The sequence below is a fragment of the Furipterus horrens genome, unplaced genomic scaffold, assembly GCF_987537825.1.
Source record: "Furipterus horrens unplaced genomic scaffold, mFurHor1.1.pri manual_scaffold_17, whole genome shotgun sequence".
NCBI classification, from domain to species: Eukaryota; Metazoa; Chordata; class Mammalia; order Chiroptera; family Furipteridae; genus Furipterus; species Furipterus horrens.
Window position 1 is genome coordinate 43,785,687 of NW_028327187.1, and position 25,878 is coordinate 43,811,564.

At 37.5% G+C, this 25,878-nt stretch overlaps 1 protein-coding gene and 1 pseudogene across 3 annotated transcripts in view; both read left to right on the top strand.

The window, feature by feature from the left end:
• Positions 1-25,296, top strand: part of IL13RA2 (interleukin 13 receptor subunit alpha 2) — a 72,170-nt gene extending 46,874 nt beyond the window's left edge. For 2 of the 3 annotated variants that reach the window (XM_090264727.1, XM_090264726.1), the window contains 9 exons: positions 4,001-4,127; positions 5,877-6,028; positions 9,707-9,860; positions 10,397-10,517; positions 15,376-15,560; positions 17,479-17,624; positions 19,013-19,157; positions 24,312-24,421; positions 25,174-25,296. In XM_090264727.1, the coding sequence (XP_090120853.1) occupies positions 4,034-4,127; positions 5,877-6,028; positions 9,707-9,860; positions 10,397-10,517; positions 15,376-15,560; positions 17,479-17,624; positions 19,013-19,157; positions 24,312-24,421; positions 25,174-25,224 (1,158 nt within the window). In that variant the 5' untranslated portion in view covers positions 4,001-4,033 and the 3' untranslated portion in view covers positions 25,225-25,296. Of the gene's footprint in view, positions 1-3,534; positions 3,635-4,000; positions 4,128-5,876; positions 6,029-9,706; positions 9,861-10,396; positions 10,518-15,375; positions 15,561-17,478; positions 17,625-19,012; positions 19,158-24,311; positions 24,422-25,173 lie in introns of those variants that run through there. The other variant, XM_090264728.1, reaches the window with a different exon arrangement.
• On the top strand, positions 11,381-12,692 carry LOC149990924 (large ribosomal subunit protein uL18 pseudogene; annotated as a pseudogene).
• Positions 25,297-25,878: the final 582 nt, after the last annotated feature.

Here is a 25,878-nt window from a genome sequence, read left to right on the forward strand (position 1 = left end):
GGGGTCGTGAGCTGTCAGGACTCGACTGCAGCTGGGATTGTTCCCCCTGCCGCTATCCCTGCCACTACCACAAACAGCACCACCCGACCTTTCTGTTCTGGTTCCGATTTTGCCCCTCCTACCCATCCGGACAGGCACCGCTGGTTTATAACTTCATACATTAGGCTTCCATGTAGTTTTATTTTCTGTAATTTCTGGTTATCTTTTTTTTTTTGAGGTAGTTGTATTCTTTCTAGTTGTAGAGGGAGACCGAGCGTGTCTGTCTAAGCCTCCATCTTGGCCGGAAGTCTTGTACATGTATTTTTAATTGAATTTATTGGGGTGATATTGGTTAATAAAATTTTATAGGTTTCACATGTACAATTCTGTAATACATAATCTGTATATTGTGTTGTGTGTTCACTTTACCAAGTCACTTATCCCCTTTACCCTGCTCTGTCCCCCCTCATCCCATTTCCTTCTGGTACTCACCATAGTGTTGTTTGTGCCTGTTAGGGGTGTTTTTGGCTTAATCCCTTCACCTTTTTCACCCAGCCCCCCAACCATTCCCTTTGACAGCTGTCAATCTGTTCTCTACCTATGAGTCTGTTTCCATTTTGTTTGTAATTTATTTTGTTCATTAAATTCCACATATAAGTGAAATCAAATGGTACTTGTCTTTTTCTCACTGGTTTATTTCACTTTGCATAATACTCTCTAGATCCATCCATGCTGTTCAAGAGGGTAAGAATTGCTTCTTTTTTATGGTCGAGTAGCATTCCATTGTGTAATGTATCACTGCACTTTTATCCACTCATCTACTGATGGACACTTGGGTTGCTTCCAAATCTTGGCTATTGTAGATAACACTGCAATGAACATAAAGGTGCACATATTCTTTTGAATTAACGTTTCAGGTTTCTTTGGATATAGTCCCAATAGTAGGATTGCTGGGTCAAAAGGCAGTTCCTTTTTTACTTTTTTGAGGAAATTCCATACTGTTTTCCATAGTGGCTGCACCAGTCTGCATTCCCACCAACAGTGCACCACAGTTCCCTTTTCTCCACATCCTCACCAGCACTTGTTGTTTGTTCATTTATTGATGATGGTCATTCTGACATATGTGTGGTGGTACCTCATTGTGAAAGGAGCATTTTTTTATTTGTTTGTTTTTGTTTTTTTGATTGAGCAGGTATGTGGAGAAATGAATCCTTTAGGGTTTTATCATAAAACCTGTATTCTCTAAGGATAAAAAGATGATTACATTGTATTCTGTGGCCGTGAAGTGCTGCTTTAAGAAAAATCTAATAAGTTCAGATTTGCCCTTTAGAAAGGTTATTCTTGCTGTATGTGGTTGAGAATGGTTTGGAGGCAGGAAACACTAGATAAGGAGATCTTTTTTTTTTTGTCATATAAATGATGGATGCTTTTTATTTGTCAGTGGTATTTTAAAATTTCCTTTTTATTATTGATTATGCTGTTACAGTTGTTCCAATTTCTTTACCCCCTTTGCCCCCCTTCCTCCAGTTGTCCCCCCTCTTAGTATATGCCCTTTGGTTGTTCATATAGTTCTTCTCAACATCTTCCTGTCTACTCCACTCCCTCCTACTATGCTTCTTAATTCCTGCATCACCTCCCTCCCTTTTTCCCCTTCCCCGTCCCTGCTGATCTCCCTCCAATATGTTCCCCATACCTATAATACTTTTTCCCCTCTCATTGCCTAGTTAGTTTGCCTTTGTTTCGATTCCCTAGCTTCTGCTTTTGGCTGTTGTGATACAATTTTCATTTTAATGTTCATAGTTCTGATCCTCCTTCTTCTAAACCAGTCTCTTTAACATCTTGTATAACAGTGGTTTGGATCTAACAAACTCCTTCAGTTTTACTTTGTCCTGGAAACACTTTCTCTGCCCTTCTATTCTGAATGACATCTTTGCTGGATACAGTAATCGTGGTTGTAGGTTTTTGCTTTTCATTACTTTGAATATTTCTTGCCAGTCCTTTCTTGCCTGCAAAGTCTCCTTTGAGAAATCTGCTGATAGTCTAATTGGGACCCCTTTGTACACAATTCTTCTCTTCTCTCTTGCTGCTTTTAAGATTCTCTCTTTATCTTTAATTTTTGACATTTTGATGATAATGTGTCTTGATGTGGTCCTCCCTGGGTCCAGCCTATCTGGAACTCTCTGTGCTTCCTGGATCTGTAAGTCTATTTCCTTCCCCAAGTTAGGGAAGTTCTGCTTCATTACGTTTTCACAATTTTTTTTCAATTTTTAGTTCTTCTTCACCCTCTGGCAATCCGATAATTTGAATGTTCAATCGCTTATAGCTGTCCCAGAGGTTTCTGAGCCTCTCATCATATTTCTCACTTTTTGTTTCCTCTTTCTGCACTGGTTGACTGTTTGATCCCTCCCTATGTTCCAATTTGTTAATTTGATCCATGACTTTCCCTTCCTCACCACTTGTCTTGTATGTATTTTTGTTCATTTCAGCAGGACTAGCCTCCATTCCTTCGCTGTCTTGATTCAGCCCCGCTGTTAGGTCTGTAGGCTGTCTGATAACTATAGCTCTGAATTGAGCCTCAGAAAGACTCGCTATTTGTTCATCAGTCAAGGCTTTTATTTGTTTTTTCGTTAGCTGTGTGATTGGTATTTCAATCATTGATTCTGCCATTCTGAGCATTTTGTTTATCTTTCCTTTTTGGGCTGGGCACTGTCACACCTCCTATGCTATATTAGGTGGAGCCCCATGTGCTCGTCACAACCTGGAGACCTTTCTCACCACCCTGTGGCGCTTTGCGTGGGGGCAGCGGTCCAAGATGGATGCCTGCTGTTACTCTCCACTGAGGAACAGGGCCGCCTCCCATTGGGGTCTGCCTTCCCGGGCGTTGGAATTGCGAGCTGACGGATCTGGTCTGCAACCAGGGCCGCCTCCCAGGCACTTCTCTCCTCCCTCCAAATACAGGTGTCTGCTTACAAGGTCCCGCTGCTCGCTGCTGTGGCTGCCGCCTCCAGCACAGTTCGATCTTTCTCAGCCACGGGCTCACACTTCCTACTCGTCCGGACGAGCACCACTTGTTTATGACTGCATACGTTGGACTTCCATGTAGCTTTATTTTCAGGAACTTCTTTTATTTTTAGTTTTGCAGCAGTTGTAATCCTTCTTAGTTGTGGAGGGAGACTGAGCATGTCGGTCTATGCCTCCATCTTGAGATAAGGAGATCTTTAATGAAAAGATCCTCAATTTAGGAAGTGGTATGGGTTTTATGATAAAACCCTGAAGGATTCATTTCTCCACATACCTGCTCAATTGAGAGATTAGATGGGAGAGGGAAAAGTTGAGGAAGACTTCCAGATTTCTGGTTTAGGCAACTAGGAAGATGATGATGCTGTTTATTGATACAGGAAGAAACACAGGAAAGAGTGAAACAGATGTGAGTAGATGATGATTTAATATTTGTGAAGAAATAGAACAGAGTTATGAGTTATTTGAAGTTTGATGTAGGTTCTGAACGTTCTTAGTAGTTAGATAACTTTCAAATATTTTTTGTTTCAGAAAAAGGTATATTTTTCTGTGTGTTTTCTTCATCGCTAGGGAAGAGGATTGCTATGGAGACTAATGATGTCATAATTCCCCCATGTGAACCAGTAAGAACATTCTGGTGGGTCTGGTTCAGTCTCCAGGCTGAAGTCTATTTAAGTCACCCCATCCTGGCCACGGCTATGATGTATACAAAAGTGTGGGGGTGGGGGTGGTGAAGGGATAATGGTTTTTGTTTGTTTGTTTAGCTTTGTTTTTACTTTTATAAGAAGGATGAGACTATAATCCTCCTTTTCCAATTAAATTAGTTCCAGACTTGATTTTTCTCTCTGTTCATGGTTCAGTGGGGCACAATTTTCCCAAGTCTTGGTAGAAAGCATGCAGAGAGTTCCCAAATGTATTTTCAATTACATTTAGTCATTTGGTATTCGAAGTAAGATCAAGTTAAAATGTTTTTGTTTTTTATTTTTTTGTTTGTTTTTTTTAGAGTGGAAATTTCAAGGTATTAAATTTTAGAGAAATGGCTTTCATTCATTTGGATATCAGATGTCTATATGCCATTGTTATTTGCACAGCATTTGGCTCTACTTTGTCTTCAAACGCTGAGATAAAAGGTAAACTAACAATGGAGTAGTTTGAAAATTAGGAATATTAACTGGCTTTTCAACTTGACCTACGAAAAATGCATGACAAGTAAGTGGATTGTTATTGAAAGTAATTCAGGAAGTCCATTCACAAAAGATATGTTCATACTAGTCAGTGCCATGTATAAGATAACTGATGATAACAAACGTTTTGTGGAATAAAAGCCAAACTAAAAGATGCTTTCTAAATATTTTCTATAGTCCTCTCTAATGAATATGTTAATTATCTGAAACATCACTGACTGATACCCCACTAACTGCAATTTTCCTTAATTACTATCCTTAACTTTTAAGGCAGTTATATAAGTAAAATATATACACAGAGATCTAAGGTAAAGTTAAAAATAAGTACAGAATTATTAAATTATGTCTCGTGAACCCTGCTTATAACCGAAGGTAATTAGAACAATGCATTTGACAAAGATTTCTAACCATAAAAGTTGAAACAGCAAGACTATTATATCTTTCCCAGTGGAGACCTTCTTTATGGGCACATGAGGATCTTACATCAAATTATTATTTGTACCACAATTTCTTCCTGTGGACTCTTCCCCTCACCTCAGTAAGTGTTATAAAGTATTAAAATGAACAACACGGCAGAAATGAGAGGAAATTATCAGCAGAAAGGCAACATGAATGTCATAGTATAGTACTACTAACTTTGCTAGTAGGAAAGTTTATAGAATATTTGTTTGTTTTCATTGCTTTTGAAATTATCAGATAGGGGAGCCATTGCCTCCCACCGGCTCTTCCCCCAGAATAAAAGGGGCTGTGTTCTGATGCCACTTTATTCAGCTGCCTGCCATTTCCTGAATCCTTCCAAAGAGTGGCTCGGTTTGCCATACTCTAGGGATAGCTCTGAACTTGTTTTTTCTAGAGGTTTTAATTAACCGAACTAGACCAACAAGATCTGCCTGTTCCCCTAATTCTTAATGCTTTGTTATATTTTATATTTTATATTCATTATATGTGTCTGCTATGATATTATATAGATATAGTAAACACTGACTTAAGACTGTTTGGTTCTTGCTATTAGAGAGATTTGTGTAATAAAATGTTCCCATCCTAGACCAAATTATGATTTGTATGACCACCAAGATAACTCCATGTGAATTTCTTGTTTCTGTGAAAACTTAGTACCTCTCTAGGCAAAGTCAAATTTTGCATATGTGATTTCTTAAAGAGGGGATAGCTATATAGCAGTAACCTAATTTTGTAACTGCTTTATTGAGATGTAATTTACATAGCAAAAAACTCATGCTTTTAAAGTGTACTGTGCAGTGCTTTTTAGGATATTCACAAGATTGTTTAAGAGCGACCAATATCGAAATCTAGAATATTTACATCACTCCTAAAAGAAAGCCCATATTCATTCAGCAGTCATGTCTCATACTCTTCTGCCTCCTGCCCCTGACAACCGCTAATCTATTTTCTGTCTTAATGGATTTGCTTGGTCTGGATAGTTTATGTAAATGGAATTATGCAATATGTGGTCTTTTGTACTGGCTTATTTCATTTAACTTTATGTTTCCAAGATTACTCATATCGTGGCATATCAGTACTGCATTCCTTCTTATGGATGAATAATATTCCATTGTATAAATGTATCACAGTTTATTTATCCATTCATCAGTTGATGGAAATACAGATGCAATCTAGATTTAGCAACCTTTGTCATTAAGTACAGGAAAAAGTAAAAATATTTTTATTTTATTTCAGTTAATCCTCCTCAAGATTTTGAGATAGTGGATCCTGGATATCTAGGTTATCTTTATTTGCAATGGCAACCTCCACTGTTTCTGGATAATTGTAAGGAATACACAGTAGAATATGAATTAAAATACCGAAACATTGGTAATAAAAACTGGAAGGTACGTAAAGCCTGCATTCGTGATATTAGAGTGATTATTAGGAGTTTTCTTTTAATTCCAGATGACAGTGCCCACTCTAATTTCCACTGTTCAATAGTTATTATTAAGATAAAACAAGCCACCACAGCTGCTGCTTTTTCCTGTGCTTTGTCAAATCTGTTCTCACCCCATCCAGCATTAAGAGTACTATTGGAAGTGTAGGAAAAAAAAACAAAACCTTCGTCCCATGGAATATGAACTTGAAGAGTACTTATACATTTTGCCATATTTTACAGTTACTTATATACCTGTCTATGGGTCTTATATATACTACTAGACTGTGAATATTTTTCTCTGTGGGAATCAAACCTTATTTATTTTTGTATTCACTCCACAGAACACGACATGGTTCTTTATATATATTTTAGTATATTAAAAAATTTAAACAACTGATATGTTACTTTATTCAATATTTTATTTTATTTTTTTTCTTTTATTTTTTGGTTTTTCAATTACAGTTGTCCCATTTTCCCCTCATTGCTCCCCCCACCCAGCCCATCCCTTCTCCCACAATCATATCCCTCCCCGTTGTCCATGTCCATGAGTCATTCATACACGTTCCTTGACTAGACCCTTCCCTTATCCCCCTTCTCTCCCTCCCCCCTCCCCCCTACTGACTACTATTCTAGTCTTTGCCTATTTAGTTCGTTTGTTTGTGTTGCTCTTTAGTTTCCTGTATTAGGTGATATCATATGGTATTTTGCTTTCTTTGCTTGGATTATTTCACTAAGCATAATTCTTTCTAGTTCCATCCATGTTGTCGCAAATGGCAGGAGTTCCTTCTTTCTGCTACATAGTATTCCATTGTGTAAATGTACCACAGTTTTTTGATCCACTCATCTATAGATGGGCACTTAGGCTGTTTCCAGCACTTAGCTATTGTAAACAGGGCTGCTATGAACGTAGGGGTGCATAGGTTTTTTTGAATTAGGGTTTTAGAATTTTTTGGGTATAATCCTAGCAGTGGAATCGCTGGTTCAAAAGGCAGTTCCATTTTTAGTTTTTTGAGGTAATTCCATACTGTTTTCCATAGTGGCTGCACCAGTCTGCATTCCCACCAACAGTGCAGTAGGGTTCCTGTTTCTCCACATCCTCGCCAGCATTTGTTGTTTGTTGATTTGTTGATGATGGCCATTCTGCCAGGTGTAAAGTGGTATCTCATTGTGGTTTTTACTTGCATCTCTCTGATGGCCAATTTTATTCAATATTTTAGGTTGTAAGAATATAAATATATGTCATTTGATTTATGTATTTGGGATTTACATATTTTTGATATTTAAAATGTATATTTTACTGATTACACTATTACAATTGTCCCAATTTTCCCCCTTTGCCCCCATCTTCCTAGTAGCCACCTTCCCTCCAGCAATTCTCCCTCTCTTAGTTCATATCCACGGGCAATGCATGTAGGTTCTTTGGCTTCTCCATTTCCTATACTATTCTTAAGTTCCCCCTGTCTATTTTGTACCTATCAATTATGCCTCTTAATCTCTGCACCTTTTCCCCCATCCTCCCCCTCCTCTTCCCAGCTAATAACCCTCCAAATGATTCTGTTCCTGTTCTGGTTGTTTGCTTAGTTTGTTTGTCTGTTTTTTTTAGATTCACTTGTTGATAGTTATGAATTTGTTGCCTTTTTAATGCTCATGGCTCTGATCTTCTTTTTCTTAAATAAGTCCCTTTAACATTTCATATAACAATGGCTAGGTGATGATGAACTCCTTTAGCTTTACTTTGTCTGGGAAGCACTTTATCTGCCTTTCAAATCTAAATAATAGTTTTGCTGGATAGCGTAATCTAGGTTGTAGGTCCTTGCTTTTCATCACTTTGAATACTTCTTGCCAGTCCCTGCTTGCCTGCAAAGGTTTTTTTTTTGAGAAATCAGTGGGTAGTCTTACAGCCACCCCTTTGTAGGTAACTCTCTGTTTTTCTCTTGCTGCTTTTAAGATTCTCTCTTTATTTTTAACCTATAGCATTTTAATAATGATGTGTCTTGGTGTGGTCCTTTTTCGGTCTAGCTTGTTTGGGACTCTGTCTTTCCTGGACTTGTATGTCTACTTCCTTTGCCAAATTGGGGGAGTTTTCCTTCATTATTTTCTCACGTAAGTTTTCAATTTCTTGCTGTTCCTTTTATCCTTCTGGCACCCCTATGGTTTGGATGTTGGCACGTTTAAACTTGCCCAGAGGTTCCTCATTTTTTTCAATTCTTGTTTCCTCATTCTGTACGAGTTGATTGTTTTTTTCTTCCTTATGTTCCAAATCATTGATTTAAACCCTGGTTTCCTTCCCTTCATCATTGGTTTTGTGTGGATTTTCCTTTGTTTCATTTAGCATAGCCTTCACTTCTTTCCTTATGCATTTGCTTTACTTAAGCATATCTGTCAAGCCTGTGAGCTTCTTTATTGCCACTGTTTCGAATTCTGCATCTGTTAGGTTGGCTATCTCCTTGTCACTTAATTCTCCCACTGGAACCTTGATCTGTTTCCCCTTTTGGGCCATACTTCTCTGTCTCCTCATCTTGACAGGCTCCTGTGTTTGTTTGCATCTGTGTCTTAGAGCTGTTGCTCCATTTATGTTGTAAGGGGTGGAGCCTTAGGGATTCCTCAGTACAGGGTTACCCGTTTCACCACGTTGTGGTGCTGCGTGTGAGGGAGGAGTATGAGAGGGAATAATGCCACTTGCTCACCACTCACCCTTGTTCCAGGCACTTCTCCCACTTCCGTATGGAACTGGCGCCTCTCTAAGCTGTTGCCCAGTCCATCGTTCTCAGAGTGGGTGGGACTTCAGATATTCTAGGACCATGGGGGCTCTTTAAACAAGCGGACTCTGCTGAGAGACCAGCAGTTTCTTCCTCCACCCCAACCCCACTGGTTCGCACAGTCAAAAGCTATGAGGTTTTATTTTCTCTGGCGCTAGGACTGTGAGCTGTGTGGTCTGGTCTGGTGCTGGTGCTGGGAGTGCTCCCCATGTGTTCCTCCTGACTTTTTAAAACATGTGACTGCGCTTTCCGCTGGCCCACCACTGCCACCGCTCCTGCTGCCACCACACTGCATCCTCTCCGCCTCGGCTCTGCCCCTCCTATCTGTCTGGATGAGTATTTCTTCTTTAAATCTTTGTTTGTTGGACTTCCATGCAACTCGATTTTCTGGAACTTCTGATTGTTCAGTTTTGAGATAGGTGTTCTCCTTCTTAGTTGTGAAGGGAGACACAGCATGTCTGTCTAGGCCTCTATCTTGGCTGGAAGTCTCACTTTATATTATTCTTGAAGAATTTATATGATATTTGAAAGCTGATAAATCATTTTCCATGTAAGATATGCATGGTATGTAAAAATTTTCTCTTGATTTCAAGTAGGTTATAGCTCAAGTCCTGCCATAAAGCATTTTTCCTCTTCCAGAATTTTTTGGGGTTTTTTTTTTTTAAATGAGATACTAAGATTCAAATGATCTCATCAAATGTCAAAATATACAGAAGTGAGTTCTTCCAGAAATATAACTGAGACATTGTATCAGATAATCATGACTAATTTCTTAGGTATTAGGAATTCTCCAGAGTATTAATGTCTTGTTAGCTTTATTAATGTGGTTTATGATGCCATCACTGTTTCTAAGCTTGACTTTGTCTCATCTTTTTATCAAACAGACCATCATTACTAAGAATATACATTACAGAGATGGGTTTGATCTTAACAAAGGTGTTGAAGCAAAGATACATACACTTCTGCAAGGGCAATGCACAAATGGATCCAAAGTTCAGAGTTTATGGTCAGAAGCTACTTATTGGATATCACCTCAAGGTTAATACAAAGATCTCCTTTCATATTTAATACTCTCAGAACAATCCATAAAGGGAATAATTCCTTTAACTCTTATACATGAGATTGCATTGCATGTACAATTGAAAGTATGGCACAAAAAGAATCCTCCTTAGGAGTGGGTGACTTGCTTTTTTGAATTCTTCAAATTAGCAGGCACATTTGGCAAAACCTACATCTTATTAGGCTAATATAGTTCCAAGTTTGGGGGGTGTATTAATAAATATGCATGTGAGCATTTACTCAAGTGCTCAGAGCATTCTAGCATCATTAATTTAGTTTGCATATATGCTTACACTAGTACTTGCACTAGTAAATGAGCCCTCAAAGGTTTTTGATTTTTCATGCCCCACTTACAGTGAAGTGATTTTCAACAACTTCCTTTTGGAATATTCTTGATTTCATTGATTGCTAAGTTAAGTGGAGAGGTCAAAGAAAATGAAAAAGAATTGTACAGTGATTTCCCAAATGATTCATCACCATGCCTTTCAAGCACTCACATTTCATTTATTCCTTAGGAAATCTGGAAACTAAAGTTTGGGATATGAGTTGCATATATTATAATTGGCAATATTTACTCTGCTCTTGGAAAATTGGTGTGGGTGTCCATTTTGATACCGATTACAACTTGTTTTACTGGTAAGTATTTTTATAATAAGAATTCCATATTAGGAAATATCGATTAAAATTAATCCATAGTATGAGTAACTTTATTTTCACTTAATTAAATTCATTATATTTTTTAGTGTTATGTTTATGATGAAGTTGTTTATAATTATTGGGGGTTTTAAATGATAGAAAGTAGGCTTAGGCTGTGGCTTCTGGAAGGCATTCTATGGGTGATACAAGGAACACAATCACTGTTTTTATACTAGATTAAAATTTACATTCTTTAGATAGATGAAATTATAACCTAAAAATGTTGGCACATTTTATATTTTTGCTTTTTGAAAAAGCAAATACCTATTAAAACTGGATCCTTTTTCTGACTCTCCTGCCTTTGGTAACTATCACTGAGGCTTTTAACCTTAGGGCTATCTTGAATCTTCTGCCTCCTTCTTTCTTTAATTGTCTCATGATAACATTGATCATGTGCTAACACTCTCTTGCAAGGTGATATATCTGTTCTTTACTTCCCATATATTCTTTAAGAACACTAATTTGGGCTCAGCTCATTGCACACCTGGATGATTGTCATAGCTTCCCAAAGGAATGAAGGTTTCTGCTTTCAATCTCTTCTCTTCCTGTTCATACTGCACACTATAGTCAGATTTATCTTCCTATACTGCAATATTTATATGCCACTCTTTTGCTCTAAACCTCCAGGATAAAATCCAGACTGCCATTCATGTCTCTGCCCTACTGTATCACTGTCTTTTCAATGTTACCTTCTACTATCAGCACTGTAAATGTTCCATTTGATCTACAACCATTTCTACATTCTTTCTCACTCATGTTATGCTCTTTTATGCTTTTGTGTGCATTGCCATCTGAAATGCCCTATGGCTCTCTCTTTTACCAACTCTTATCCATCCTTCAAGGTCCATCTGGTATTTAAGGTCCTTAAACCATTACTGATCATATCAACTTCTGCTCAGTTTTTCTCCAGACTATTACTTATTGTGCAGATGACATTTAACTTTTTGTCACATATATGCTTATATGCTTTGTCTCCTCTCTTAAATTGTTAAGAGATTGGTGGGCATGAACTGTTTCTTATATTTCTCTTCAATATTTCTGTACTATATCCATAGTGGACTATCACTAAATATTTATTAAATGAATGAAACAAATGATGTAGTTATTAAATAATAGAAAAAAGTGCTTTTCCCCTGTTGGAGCTATGCTGGGCCCACAGGTCTGTGGCGAGTTGCAAATGTGGGTCTCTCTTTTGCAGGCTGGGGCTTGTTAAAGTTGTCAAAAATAGGGCCTACTTCAAGAGATACCAAGTGAAATTTAGATGATGATGAGAAAATAAAACTGGTTACTATACCTAAAAATGCTTGGTAATCTAGGATAAAAATAAGGACATCAAACCTAAATACAGGATGATAGTTCGTGTAACCAACAGAGATATCATTTGTCAGATTGCTTATGCCCCTGTAGAAGGAGATATGATAGTTTGTGCAGCTTATGCTCATGAACTCCCCATGTGTTGTGTGATAGTCAGCATGATAGCTTAGGTTGCCGCATATTGCACTGGCCTGCTGCTGGCCCGCAGGCTTCTTAATAGGTTTGGCATGATCAAGATCTATGAAGGCCAAGGGGAGGTGACTAGAAATGAATACAATGTGGAAAACATTGGTGGTCAACCTGGTGTCTTCACCTGTTATTTGGGTGCAAGGCTTGCCAGAAACACTACTGGAAATAAAGCTGTGGGCCCCTGAAGGGAGCTGTGGATGGAGGCTTCTCTGTCTCTCATAGTCCCAAATGGTTCCCTGGTTATGGTTCAGACAGCAAGAAATTCAATGCAGAAGTATATCAGAAGCACATCATGGGTCAGAACATTGCAAATTATATGTGTTACCTAATGGAAGAAGATGAAGATGCTTACTATAAACAATTCTCTCAGTACATAAAGAACAGCATGACTCCAGACATGATGGAGGATATGTATAAGATAGCTCATGCTGCTATACAAGAGAATCCAGTCTATGAGAAGAAGCCTAAGAAAGAAGTTTATAAAAAAAAGTGGAACAGTTTCAAAATGTCTCTTGTCCATAAGAAAGACTGTGGATCCAGAAGAAAGCAGGCTTCCTCAGAGCTCAGAATGGGCTGCTGAGAGCTAATGAACCAAACTACAATTTTCTATGAAGATGTTTCAGATGAAGACAAAAAACTACTGAACAAGCCAAAAAAAAAAAAAAAAAAAAAGACAGAAAGAAAAAATAAAAAAGAAAAGCACAAGAGGACAAAGTGTTACTCTATGTGAGTTTTAGGCCCAAATTGTCACGGGATTTTTTTTAGAAAATCATAATAAGAGGTAATATATGTTATTAACAGTCTTGAGCACTAAGTTCTAATCCTTGCTCTGGCATCTTTTCACTTGGGGGTCTTGGGTAAACGATTTCCCTTTCTGGGTGTTCAGTTTCCTCATCTGGAATTAGATTTGTCAGTTTCTAATGTCTAACTTTTTGTTCATAAATGCAATAAATACTAATCAATTATTAAATGCCAGGCTCTGTTCTACATAAAAAGGACAAAAATGTGAATAAGACAGAGTTCCTGCCCTCTTGTACATTGTATTACATGTTTAACTTAATTTTGTCATCATCATTGTAGTAAAGTGGTGAAGGATAAATATTATAAAAAATGGAAAATAAAGTGTATCATGTGGTTTCCCACTGGCACAAAGCAAATCTGTGCAAAGTCAAACCTAGAAGTCAAGTCTCTAATCAGGTGAACTAACCAAGAGATTACAATTTTACAAACTCTGGCTTAAGTAAATACTTGACATAAAGTGAATTCTGCAGAATCCAGATATTTCTACCAGTATCTTACCAGCTTGGATTTACCTTATTTCAAAAGGAAATTTGGCTGCTCTTATAATGTCAAAGTTTGCATTGCAAGCTTTTCTTTAGGAAAATAACCCAGGCATTTGTTGCTTTGGAAATCAGTAAGGAAATCCTCCTTAATTCCCATTAGTTTTATTACTGGAAAGAGGTTAACTTTCAATGATATGGCAACATTTCTTATCTAGGAGGTTGGGAAATTACATATTTACTTGCCAAATAGTTCCTCTTTTGCTTTATCACTCCTGTAGATTTTTCTGAGATTTATCTCTTCATGTGTATTGTATCCTCAGATAATTTTCATTTATTTTATTAAACATAAGTGTTTTGTAAATTTGTTTTTATTTTTTATTTTTTAAGTGTATTTTATTGATTATATTGTTACAAAGTTCCAATTTTTCCCCCTTTGCTACCCTCCACTCAGCACCCCCCTCCCCCAGCAACCCCCCCAAATCCATGCCCATGGTTCATACATACAAGCTCTCCTGCTTCACCCTTTCATATATTATTTTTTTTTAATAAATAAATGATTAATTAATTATTTTAACAATAAAAAATAACAATCCCTCCCTCTCAGATATTAAGACCCTTTATAATCTCATAAAGGACAATGGGCGAAGGTCTCAAGCTCCTCTAGCTGATTCAAGCTGGACATGGTCATCGTCCTACTTACCCTTGGGTCCAGAAATCCCTAATAAGAGTGGAGGTGTGGAGGGGAGGGTGGCCTTCCCACATGGGGAAGGATCGTGCAGACTCCAGGTCAGTTGGCTGTCCCCAGACAACGGCGTGCTTGGTTTAACATGCTGGCATCCTTGTTGTGTTCTGGGGGCAACAGATTTGGCAGAAGGTTTAAAAGACATTCAATCCATAACTACTAGATGACAAAAGGCAGGGATTGATTTTTCAATGTCCCACATTAGGGAAAAAAAAAAGGGCTTGTTTGGAGGAAGGTGTCCCAGGCACATCTCACTTGTCCAAAACCCTTTTGCCCATTATACTTAGTTTGGGCTGTTTTTAAATCTGCTTTCTTCAAATGCAAGTTCCCTAGTACAGTATATACAATGCAGTAGCACTTAGCATAAGTATTTTTGCAAATAAACAAAATGTTATTCTTTTTTATTGCTGAGTAATATTTCCTCTCACATCTTTATCCACTCATCTATTGATGGACATCTACATTACTTCCATATCTTGTCTATTGTAAATAATGTTTCAGTGAACATAGAGTGCATATATCTTTTCAAATTAGTCTTTTCACCTTCTTTATATAAATAACAAAGGTACAAATTGTTGGGTCATATGGAAATTCTAGTTTTAATTTCTTTAGGAACTTCCATAACGTTTTCCATAGTGGCTGCACCAATTTATAATCTCCCCAACAGTGCATGAGGGTTGCCAGAGGAGAGGGGCTTTGGGAGAATGGGTGGAAAAAGTGAAGGGGAAAAAGAGGTACAAACTTCCAGTTATAAAATAAATAAGCCACATAAAGGTAGTGTACAGCACAAGGAATATAGTTAATAATATTGTAGTAACTTTGCATGGTGACAGATGGTTACTAGACTTATTGTGATGGTCATTTTGTAACATATACAAATGTTGAATCTATGTTGTACACCTGAAACTAAGATAATATTAAGCTAAGCCAACTATAATACTAAAAAGGTGGTACTATCTAGGATTGTATGAATCCCTGGTTTTCTTAATAGGAATTTTATTATTTGATTCATAAATCCTGCTGTTGAGTCAACATAAACTTACATATCTTTGAAATGTTGCAAAGGTTCCCATCATGAAATCATGGACTATGTTTTCCTTACTGTTGTATCCCTACCACTTATCCTAAGATCTGGCATGTAGTTGTTAATAAATATTGCATGCTCTTAAGTGATTTTTAATTCACTTAGTATCTTAAGATAATTGAAAATTGGGCACAGTAATACTAGAAGATATTGGTAACACAATTATTATGAAACTTCCCTTTACAGGTATGAAGAATTGGACCATGCATTACAGTGTGCTGACTATATCAAAGATAATGGAAAAAATATTGGATGCAGGTTTCCCTACTTGGAGTCACCAGACTATAAAGATTTCTACATTTGTGTTAATGGATCATCAGAATCCCAGCTTATCAGACCCAGCTATTTCATTTTTCAGCTTCAAAATATAGGTAAAATATACATATATGTATGTGTGTGTGTGTGTATATATATATATATACATATATATATACACATACATACACACATATATGTAAGGTAACCAAACAACTTTAAAATGTTTCTAGTTTAAGCCATTTACAATCACATGGAAGAGATTGACATAGACAGAGAGAGAGGTGGAGATGGAGACCTACTAAAGCGCAAAGCCAGAAAAATGAGGGCCAGCAGAGCATATGAGAAAGATCTTATTAAATATAAAAGTATGGAAGATAAGGAACTGAATGAAAAGTAAAGTGTCATTTTCATTTAGAACTCACAATCTACTTCTCAGCTTCAAGGGGCTGATCTGCTATAGAGTATTATTGTCTAGTGTTTAGTGATGGAGTAATTATGGAATCACTTACTTCCAGGCTTTAATAGGAAAATGGCTGGTTATTTTCTGAGTTTGGGTTCTCAGTTCTAATAGTTGCAACAATGACAGGTTCTAGAGTCAGCCATACCTGGGCCTGAATCTTGAATTTACGACTTTTGAGTTGTATCACTTTGAGCAAGTTACTTTTAACATATTTCAATTTCCTCATCAGTAAAATGAGGGTAATAAAGGATTATTTCACAGATTTATTGTGAGATCTGAATGAATTTATGGCTCAGTGTCTGGTAGTCATAAGCTCTAAATATGTTAGCTATTAATAAAAATATTAGTAGTCATAGTCATGGCAGTTGCTTCTAATGCTACTATGGAGGCTAAAAAATTTTCCTCTACGCCTAGGTTCCTCTGACTGGTCTAATAATTAAATTGACATAAGACATATTAACAGGGGAAAAACAAATTTAATTATATATGTATGAAAGCCCCACATAGACATGAGAGACCCAAAGATAGTTAGGCTTATATGTTATACTGAGCTAAGTAGAAGGGCCTAAGGGTCTGGGGTTTCAAAGAGAAGGAAGGCAATTCACAGGAAGATGGAAAGGGTAATTGATAAACAAATATTTACAATGCCATGCAGAGACAATGGGACACAGAGACAACTTTGAACAAACAGTCCCTGCCAGCTCTCCCCATCCACCACACCTGGCCTGTACACTTTGTAGTTATCTCTGGTGATAGCTCTCTTTCTGGATCAGCCCCTCTATTTAAATTATTTTAATCAGTTAGGAGGGAGTTAAGAAAAAAAAGAAAGAAAAGCAAGAAAACTTCCTGAATTGAATTGTTTGGACCTTAATTGTCTTCAGGTCCAAATAATCCACATGCTAATGTGGTACATTTTGGGGTAATGTATTCTGCGTCCCTTCACTACAAAATGAAAAAGTGACTATAATTATTTGGATTTTCTAACTTTTTTCTTCAGCTTTATTATTTGTCAATATGTGACTCACCAAACATTAGTTTACAAAACAACCAAGTTTATTAATAACCCAAACTTGGTTGGCAAGCTACGTTTTTTAAATTTAAGTTTATTGTTGTTCATTACAGTTGTCCCAATCCCCCCCCCGTTGCTCTCCCCTGCCCTGCCCACCCCACCCCCTCTTCCACAGTCAATCCCCACCCTGTTGTCCATATCCATGGGTCCTTTATACTTGTCCCTTGACTACACCCTTCCCCTTCTTTTTTTTAATTTTAATTTTTTTATTATTTTTCTGTTGCAGTTGTCCCATTTTCCCCCCATTGCTCTCCCCTGCCCCATGCCCCCCCACTCCCACAGTCAGTCACCACCCTGTTGTCCATGTCCATGGGTCATTTATACTTGTTCCTTGACTAGACATTTGTCCTTCTTTGGTTTTAATTCACATTATAGAGAATAGTCTTGAGCCACCTGATTTGTCTTGGAGGCTTAGGTTGCTAGGTTTCCTTTGCTTTTGATACAGACTACTGCTAAACTTCAGTAACCTCCATGTTGAAATAGTTTCCTTTTTGCTTTTCAGTTAAACCTTTCCCACCAGACTATCTTAGAATTATTGTGAAGAATTCAGAGGAAATTAACCTGAAATGGAACATACCTAATGGACCCATTCCATCAAGGTGTTTCATTTATGAAATTAAGCTCACAGAAGATGATACTACCTGGGTGGTATGAATATTATGTTCATTTAAGAAAATCAAACATAGGCTTTTAAATAAAATAGCAAACATGAGAACCAATCAGTTGCTATCCACAGGAGGACTAGAACATGACATTGACATGTATCTTAGTTTAATTTCCAGAAAATCAAATTATCTAGTGAACAAAAGAAATTTATTTTTGCTGACTGAAAGTATAATCAATCATACCAATTTTAAAGCTGCATAGGACCTTAGAGGTAATCTAGTCACTTATTTTCAATAATGTGTGAATAAATTAAAGTTGCCAAGTACATGCATAAGATGGATTATGTAGAGGTCTCAGGTTTAAAAAAGAGAACAAAATAAAAAACACAAACATAAAAATTACTCCTTGAGGAACAACCATCAGGTCAAAGTTAGAGAGAGTCTAGCCGGGCTTCCTGAGAACTGCTTGTAGCAGGGAAGAGAGGCTAACCGGACATAAGCTATGGTTGCAAGACTGATTATCTTCCAGCACCAACAAAGTGATGATGCCTTTAGCCCCACATTGTTATATGTTCATTTTAATCATTGATCTACAGCTTAAAGGGTGGTGCATTAGTTCTAATCAATTCATTTCATAAACCTGAGAAAACTGGGGGTTGAATTGATTTACAAATCCCAAGGAAGTAAATTGATTTACAGTCACATTACACAGCTAGAACTAAAATCCAGATCTTATGCTCAGTCCACTTTAACCTCTATTACATTATGCTTATTCCCAAGAAAAGTTACAACAAAAGAAAAACTGTGATTTGGGATGAGAAACACTCTTCAGCTCTTTAAAATGTAAATTGAAGTAATTGCTTCAGTGTTCTTTTTTTCCTTTGAGATTATTCACCTTTTTCTACTCATATATGAAAGGGTTGTTTCATGCCAAGCCCTGAGCACCAGCTACAAGGATATTACAGCGATTAACCAAAATAAAAAAGGGGGAAAACAGCTTTATGTATATGAATTGTATAGTTTCCATAGAAACAGCTTTCACATGATGGCTCTTTTTCTAACTCAGCAAATGTAACATTTTTCAATTCATGGAATCTGGGAAATTTGACAATAATCCAAATACTGGGTGTCAAAAACACCAAAGCTACCTAGGAATTCTGTCCTGTCACATATGCCCTTTACTGCATGTGATTCATTGTCACTATAGGAAAAATTAAAAATATAGATAAGGAAGGGGATAAAAAATGAAAACAAGTAACCCACGTTACAGAGAGATCATCACTGTTAGGATTTGGGTTTCTACACATTTCTAGTCATTTGATGCATATACTTTAAGTAACAAAATCCACTTTAAAAGTGACAAAACAAATGGGATTGGTCTAGCTACAATTAGAGCAAATAATGGCACCTTATTTTATCCTTGGCTTTTAGACTACCACGTTTGAAAATGAAATACATGTCACAAGAACATCAAATGAAAGCCAACAATTATGCTTTTTAGTGAGAAGCAGAATTAACATTTATTGCTCAGATGATGGAATGTGGAGTGAATGGAGTGGTACACAGTGCTGGAGAGGTATGAGATATAAGAACAGCAACTAAACAACTGGCTATTTGCTAGAAAAATTATTTTTCTTTCAGTGTATTTTATAATTATGGAAATCAATGGGCTCTTTCATATAGTCTATAATCAAAAAAGATAAATTAGCAAGTGCCTTAATTGAACATAGATCTATGGAAAATCTCATACTCAGTTTTAACTAAGAGGAGTAACAGTAGTTTAACTAAGGCCTTGTTATAGTTCTATTACAAACATTCTTGTTTTTCTGTCAGTAAAGAGAACATGATAGTTTTTTTGTTTTTGTTTTTTTTGAGGGGCAGGTTATATTAAAAATATTTTTCTATACTTTCAATTTTTAAGAGAACAGAAATCTTAAATTAAGGATAGGTCAGCATATATGTGTTTTTGAGTGTCTGGTATTGTGCCTAATGAATATTTTTTAACTTCATATGTCATCATTAGTAAAATGCGTATTCTGTTCAATTCAACACCGATTTAAAGTGACATGCATGATAAAATACAGATTGAAATAGCAATATAGGACTTGCGACCAAGATGGAGGCATAGACAGACATGCTGCATCTCCCTCTACAACTAAGAAGAAATACAACTACCACAAAACTGGAAACAACCAGAAGTTTCAGAAAATCAAAGTGCATGGAAATCCAGTAAACAAAGATATAAAGAAGGAATGCTCATCCAGACAGGTAGGAGGGACGGAGCCTGGGAAGAGAGGACACGGTGTGGTGGTGGTGGCAGCAGCAGCAACAGCAGCAAACCAGCGGAAAGTGCAGTTACACGTTTTAAAAAGTCAAGAGGGACACCTGGGGAGTGTTCCCAGCTCCTCACCAGCCAGTGCAGCTCACTTTCCCAGCACCGGGGAAAATCAAGCCTCATTGCTTTTGACTGTGCAAACCAGTAGGGGTTGGGACAGGGCAGAAAATGCGGGTCTCTCAGCAGAGCCTGCTTGTTTAAAGGGCCCCCACAAACCTAGAACATCCGGAGACCCACCCACTCTGGGAATTATAGCAAGGGCAACAGCTAGAGGGGTGCCAGTCTGGTGAGGAGGTGGGAGAGGTGCCTGAAAGGGGGGCGAGTGCTGGGCAAGCAGCATTGTTCCTCCTCGGACCCCTGTCCTGCATACAGCACCACAACATGGTGAAATAGGTCACCCATTACTGATGAATACCTAAGGCTCCACCCCTTACAACGTAGTAGGAGCGAGAGTCCTCCCTGGGACACAGAAGCAAACAAACACAGGAGACTTCTGGCCAAGATGGAGGCCTAGACCTACATGCTCCATCTCCCTCCACAACTAAGAGGGAATACAACTATTGCAAAACCAAAAATAACTAGAAGGTCCAGAAAATAAATGGAACTTCAACGTATAAAGTTATAAAGAAGTGGTGCTCATCCAGACAGGTAGGAAGGGCAAAGCCGGCGAGGAGAGTTCTAGGTGTGCTGTCCGTGGAAGGAGAAGTGATGGAGGCAGGACAGCAGTAAGCACAGACACCCGTATTTAGGGGAAGGTGAGAAGCGCCTGGGGAGCACCCATGGCTGCAGACCAGACCCGTCAGCTTGTGATTCCAAAGCCAGGGAAGGCAGACCTCCATTGCCTTGGACTGTAGGCCCAGACAGGGTGGGGATGGAGGAGGAGGCTCTTGGTCTCTCAGTAGAGAGTGAATGACAGGAATCCATCTTGGATCCCCGCCCCCCACAGAAAACACCACTGCATGGTGAGATGGGTTGCCTGGTTGTGACGAGTGCATGGGGCTCCACCCCCTATAGCATAGGGGATGTGACAGCCCTGCCTAGGAAGCAAAGGTAAACACGAAATGGTCAGGATGGCACAGATCATGATAGAGATCCCAGTGACACAGCTGACCAGACAGCAAACATCTAAATCTAACAGCTCAGCAGATAGGAAATCTTTCTGAGGCTCAGTTCAGAGCTTTGGTTATAAAAATGCTTACAGACCTAACAGCAGATCTTAAACAAGATGGGGAAGGAGTGAAGGCTAGTCCTGCTGCAATGAACAAAAACACATACGAAACAAGTGGTGAGGGAAAGAAAACCAGGGATCAAATCAACAAGTCAGAATATGGGGAAGGAACAAACAGTCAACCAGTGCAGAAAGAGGAAACAAGAAGTGAGGAAAATGAGGAGAGGCTCAGAAACTTATTGGACAGCTATAAGCGGGCCAACATCCAAATCATAGGGTAGCCAGAAGGTGAAGAAGAAGAACTAGAAATGGAAAAATTATGTGAAAAAATAATGAAGCAGAACTTCCTGAACTTGGGGAAGGAAATAGACTTACAGGTCCAGGAAGCACAGAGAGTTCCAAATAAACTGGACCCAGGGAGAACCACACCAAGACACACTATCATTAAAATGTCAAAAATTAAGGATGAAGAGAGAATCTTAAAAGCAGCAAGACAGAATAAGAGAATTACATACAAAGGGGTCCCAATAAGACTATCAGCTGATTTCTCAAAGGAGACTCTGCAGGCAAGAAGGGACTGGCAAGAAATATTCAAAGGAATGAAAAGCAAAAACCTACAACCATGATTACTCTATCCAGCGAAGCTGTCATTCAGAATAGAAGGGAAAGTGCTTCCAGGACAAAGTAAAACTGAAGGAGTTCATCAGATCCAAACCACTGTTATATGAAATGTTAAAGGGACTTGTTTAGGAGAAGGACGATCAAAACCATGAACACTAAGATGAAAACTGTATCGCAACAACCAACAACAGAAGCTAGAGAATTGAAACAAGACAGACTAAATAGGCAATGAGAGTGGGAAAAAAAATTATAGGTATGAGGAACATTTTGGGGGATGGTCAGCGAGGAGGGGAAAGGGGGAAGGGAGGGAGATTGTACAGAAATTAAGAAGGATAGTAGGAAGGATTGGAGTAGATAGAAAGATATTGCGAAGAACTATATGCACAACTAATGGGCATGGACTAAGGGGGGAGGACAACTGGAGGGAGGGGAAGTCACTGGGTGGAGGGGGACAAAGGGAAAAGAAATTGGGATGACTGTAATAGCAAAAACAATAAAGCATATTTAAAAAATGAAAAAAGAAAGAAATATCAATATAAACTAAAAAGCATTGAGAATGAGGTAAAATATTATCGTGCTTCACAGTATACTAGCTTTATCAACAGAAATGACTAATAATTATTTGAAATTGAAGTAAATTAACTTAGCACTGCTCTTTCAGATATATAGGTATGTAAATACATATACAGGCATAGATACGAACAGATTCTGGCATTTCTATCTATCATTCATCTCCTTTCATGTTGTTCTATTATATTAGAATCACTGTTTGACTATTTATCTCCTTATTAATATAGTGGTATTATTGTTCTTTTCCATTTTTCAAATATTTATTAAGCACCCTACTATGTGTCACACTTTTCAGACATGAGAGATACAGCAGTAAAAAAAAAAAAATCCCCGTCCTCAAGAAATTTATATTTTACTCCCAAGTTGAGTAAAGATAGGCAACAAACAAAGAAGCCAGATATATTGCATATAATCACTAAGGGCAGTGGAGGAAGAAATAGGCAGAGATGGAGAACCCTATTAACCAAGAGATAATGTGAAATCAGAACAAATACTTCCTGGTTCTATTTTTTTCATTTTGTCACCACTGTAAGAAATCTGTAGATTCTATGGAACTGACATTGAGAAAGTCATGTCCTACTGGTATCTTATCATTAGTCAATGCATAGTTTATGGTGAGTTCTTAGCCACATCCTTAAAACATATATCTTTCTATGTATTTTACACATAGTCTTAACTGTGAGATTGATGACTGAGATTTCTTTATCCCTGATGGGTATCTCTCAGTAAAATCTTAAAACTCTGAAGTCAGGAGCAAAGAATTTCCTGAGATGCATGTGGCTTTAGTTCTTTAGGCTATTTTTTACTGGATGTTTCAAGTTATTGGAAAATTAAGACAATTTTTTAATGAAAATATATCTTCTTCAGAGTTGACTCTATATAGAGAGAAAGCAGCTGGAACCTCAGGAAAGTAATCTGCTTTCCTACTGTTTTTGCATGCCAAAAACTTACATTATTAGTTATTGTTCTGGATTATATCTTTGCAAATCTTAATTGAACTGACCATATGAATTTGACTTAGAAAATAAGATTCAGAAGGAATAGGACAAAGTAACAGAGGGGTTGTGGGTAGTTTTAAAGTAAGTGTATGTGTGGGCCTAGGATTCAAGATGCTCTGTAGTACTGCTTCAAAACACGTGAGAGATACCAGTTTTGAAAGGACAAGCTTTGTCTACTTTCTTAGTCTGTCTAGTGATTGCCCATTTCTTGCTGTGCAGAAGAAACAATTAAAAGTTCACCTCTAAAAGAAAAAATAAAATGCCTTTACCAGTGTGGCTCGATTGGTTGGGCATCATTCTCATTCTGCAAAGCAAAAGGTCATCAGTTCGATTCCCAGTCTGGGCACATGCCTGACTTACGGGCCAAGTCCCAGGTCGGGGATGTGTGCTAGAGACAACCACCTAATGTTTCTCTCTCACATTGATACTTCTTTCCCTCTCTTTCTTTCTCCCTTCCCCTCTCTCTAAAATAAAATATAAAATAAAACTTAAAAAAAAAGATCATTACGTCTTTAGCCACTTTTGAAATGTGAGACAACTTTAAAATCATGACCTTTAAAGACTAGGTCTATTATTCACATATAGACTTATACTGAAAACTAGCCCTTGCTCAGTACAGCATTATATGATATAAACATTTACCTTATTGTGATTTAAGAGATACACAAGATATGTTTATTTTATCATTGGTCTAATGTTTTATCACTTTGGTCCTATGAAAAATTCACAAGGTCAATTTTTAAACAAAATCATATCAGAAAGTAAGGGTTGGGCATCAAAGAGTTATTTTTCTAAGTGAAATGAAGAGATGTCACATTTCAGTGAAGTGGTTTTTCTATATAAAAAGTGCACAAATGAGAGAACTGTTACATTCAGACATAACTGTTGTGTCTGCATTGACAAAGATAGCGGAAGTTTCTGAGTTAAAACTTAACTCTTCACCATTTAGTAGATTATTTATGAAATAATTCAGTATCAAAAATCATTGTAAACATCTAACACTTTCCCCCTTTCCTTGTGATTTTTTTTTTCACCTAGGTGGCAGGAAGGAAGTCTTATTTTTCTTGATACCACTTGCTTTTGTCTTAATTTTTATTCTGTTAATAAGTTACCTGCTTATGTCTAAGCAAAAAGCTTTACTGAAAATGGTAAGTTGTATAACATTATAATACTCTGGGACAGTAGATAAAAAGAAATGTTCTGCATTTAGGACTAATGTGCTTTCATTTTATAATTTTGCCTACATACTGTGGATGTACAATTGATGTTGTATGTATCGTGATATTCAGAAAATACAGCAATTTATAAATTAACCCTAAAAAACTACATTTGGGGGTGGATTTACTTTTGCTGAAATAAAAGAACAATGCTTTAGAACATGAAATACTATTTATGATTAGATTGGGGAAAATATAAGGAAAGTTACAGGAGAAAAGCAGGACTGGGAGAAAAAAATTGAGTGACTTAAAATGGACATACTCTGAAATATATTACTAGTGTGCCAGAGGCAGAGGATCACAATGAAAAACCAGGGTGCCTATCCTTGAAGAGCTCACACTCCAGTTGAAGCAGATAGAATTCATACCAAAAAATAAAATAACCTGCATTATGAGCTGATTTTAGATTACTGTTATTTTAATTGTGCAGATAATGTAATAGAATTTCAGAAGATGGATAGATCACTATGGGTTCTTGGTTTTCAGGACGAATTGTGACTTGGAGGAAAATATCTTAATGTCAAGTCTTTTAAAGATAAAAAAAAGTGTATAAAATGGTTTACTTTATTTCTCTGCTGAATGCTTTTTTTTTTTTTTGCCTAGTCCTGTGAGTTATTAATCTAAGTCAAATAGTTTGTTATTAATGCCTATTTGTTGGTAATAAAGCTCTTTTTAAATTTCAGATGCTTCATACAAGACAAGAAGTCTTTTCTCATCAGGAGACACTCTTTTGACTCAATCATTTTGTCTTATAGCCAACTGTTTACTATGAGTCTTATTGAGTTAAAATATTTCTCCAAATTTTAATAAACATGATTTGAAAAGCATTCTATTTAAGTAGTTTTTAGAGTAGTACTGAAACCCTTAACTAGTATGAAATTTTCTAGATTCTATTAAGGTTTTTCCTCAATCTGCAGTGAGAGTGCTGCAGTACAGAAGTCAAGGGGTGGGTAAGATTGTATTCGGTGATGTGTTCATCGTTAGCTGCGGAAAAACAGCACCAGGTGTTAGGCTCAGTTCAGCAACCTCAGTTCTTGGAGTTCTGGCTAAGAGAATTCAGAGCCAAGTCTCTCAAATTATAAGAGAAAGTTTATTTAGAAAGTCATAGAAGTAGGAGGGCCCTTGGAAATTAGGAGAAAGAATGAAAGCAATACATACGTGCCTTGAGAAAAAGAAGAGGGAGGAGAGGCTCTGGTGTGCTCTGAAAGGTGCATGCGCCCAGGGAAAGCACTGGTGTGCTCCATACAGGGTCCTCCGTCCTGAGGGCTTTTATCTGAGGTCTCAGGGGGAGAATCCCAATAGAATATTCATCTTTCCTGGCGTGTCTCCTCAAGGTCATGGTCTCCACTGAATGGTCAGCACCAGGGGTTGGGGTCATTGGTCACTGT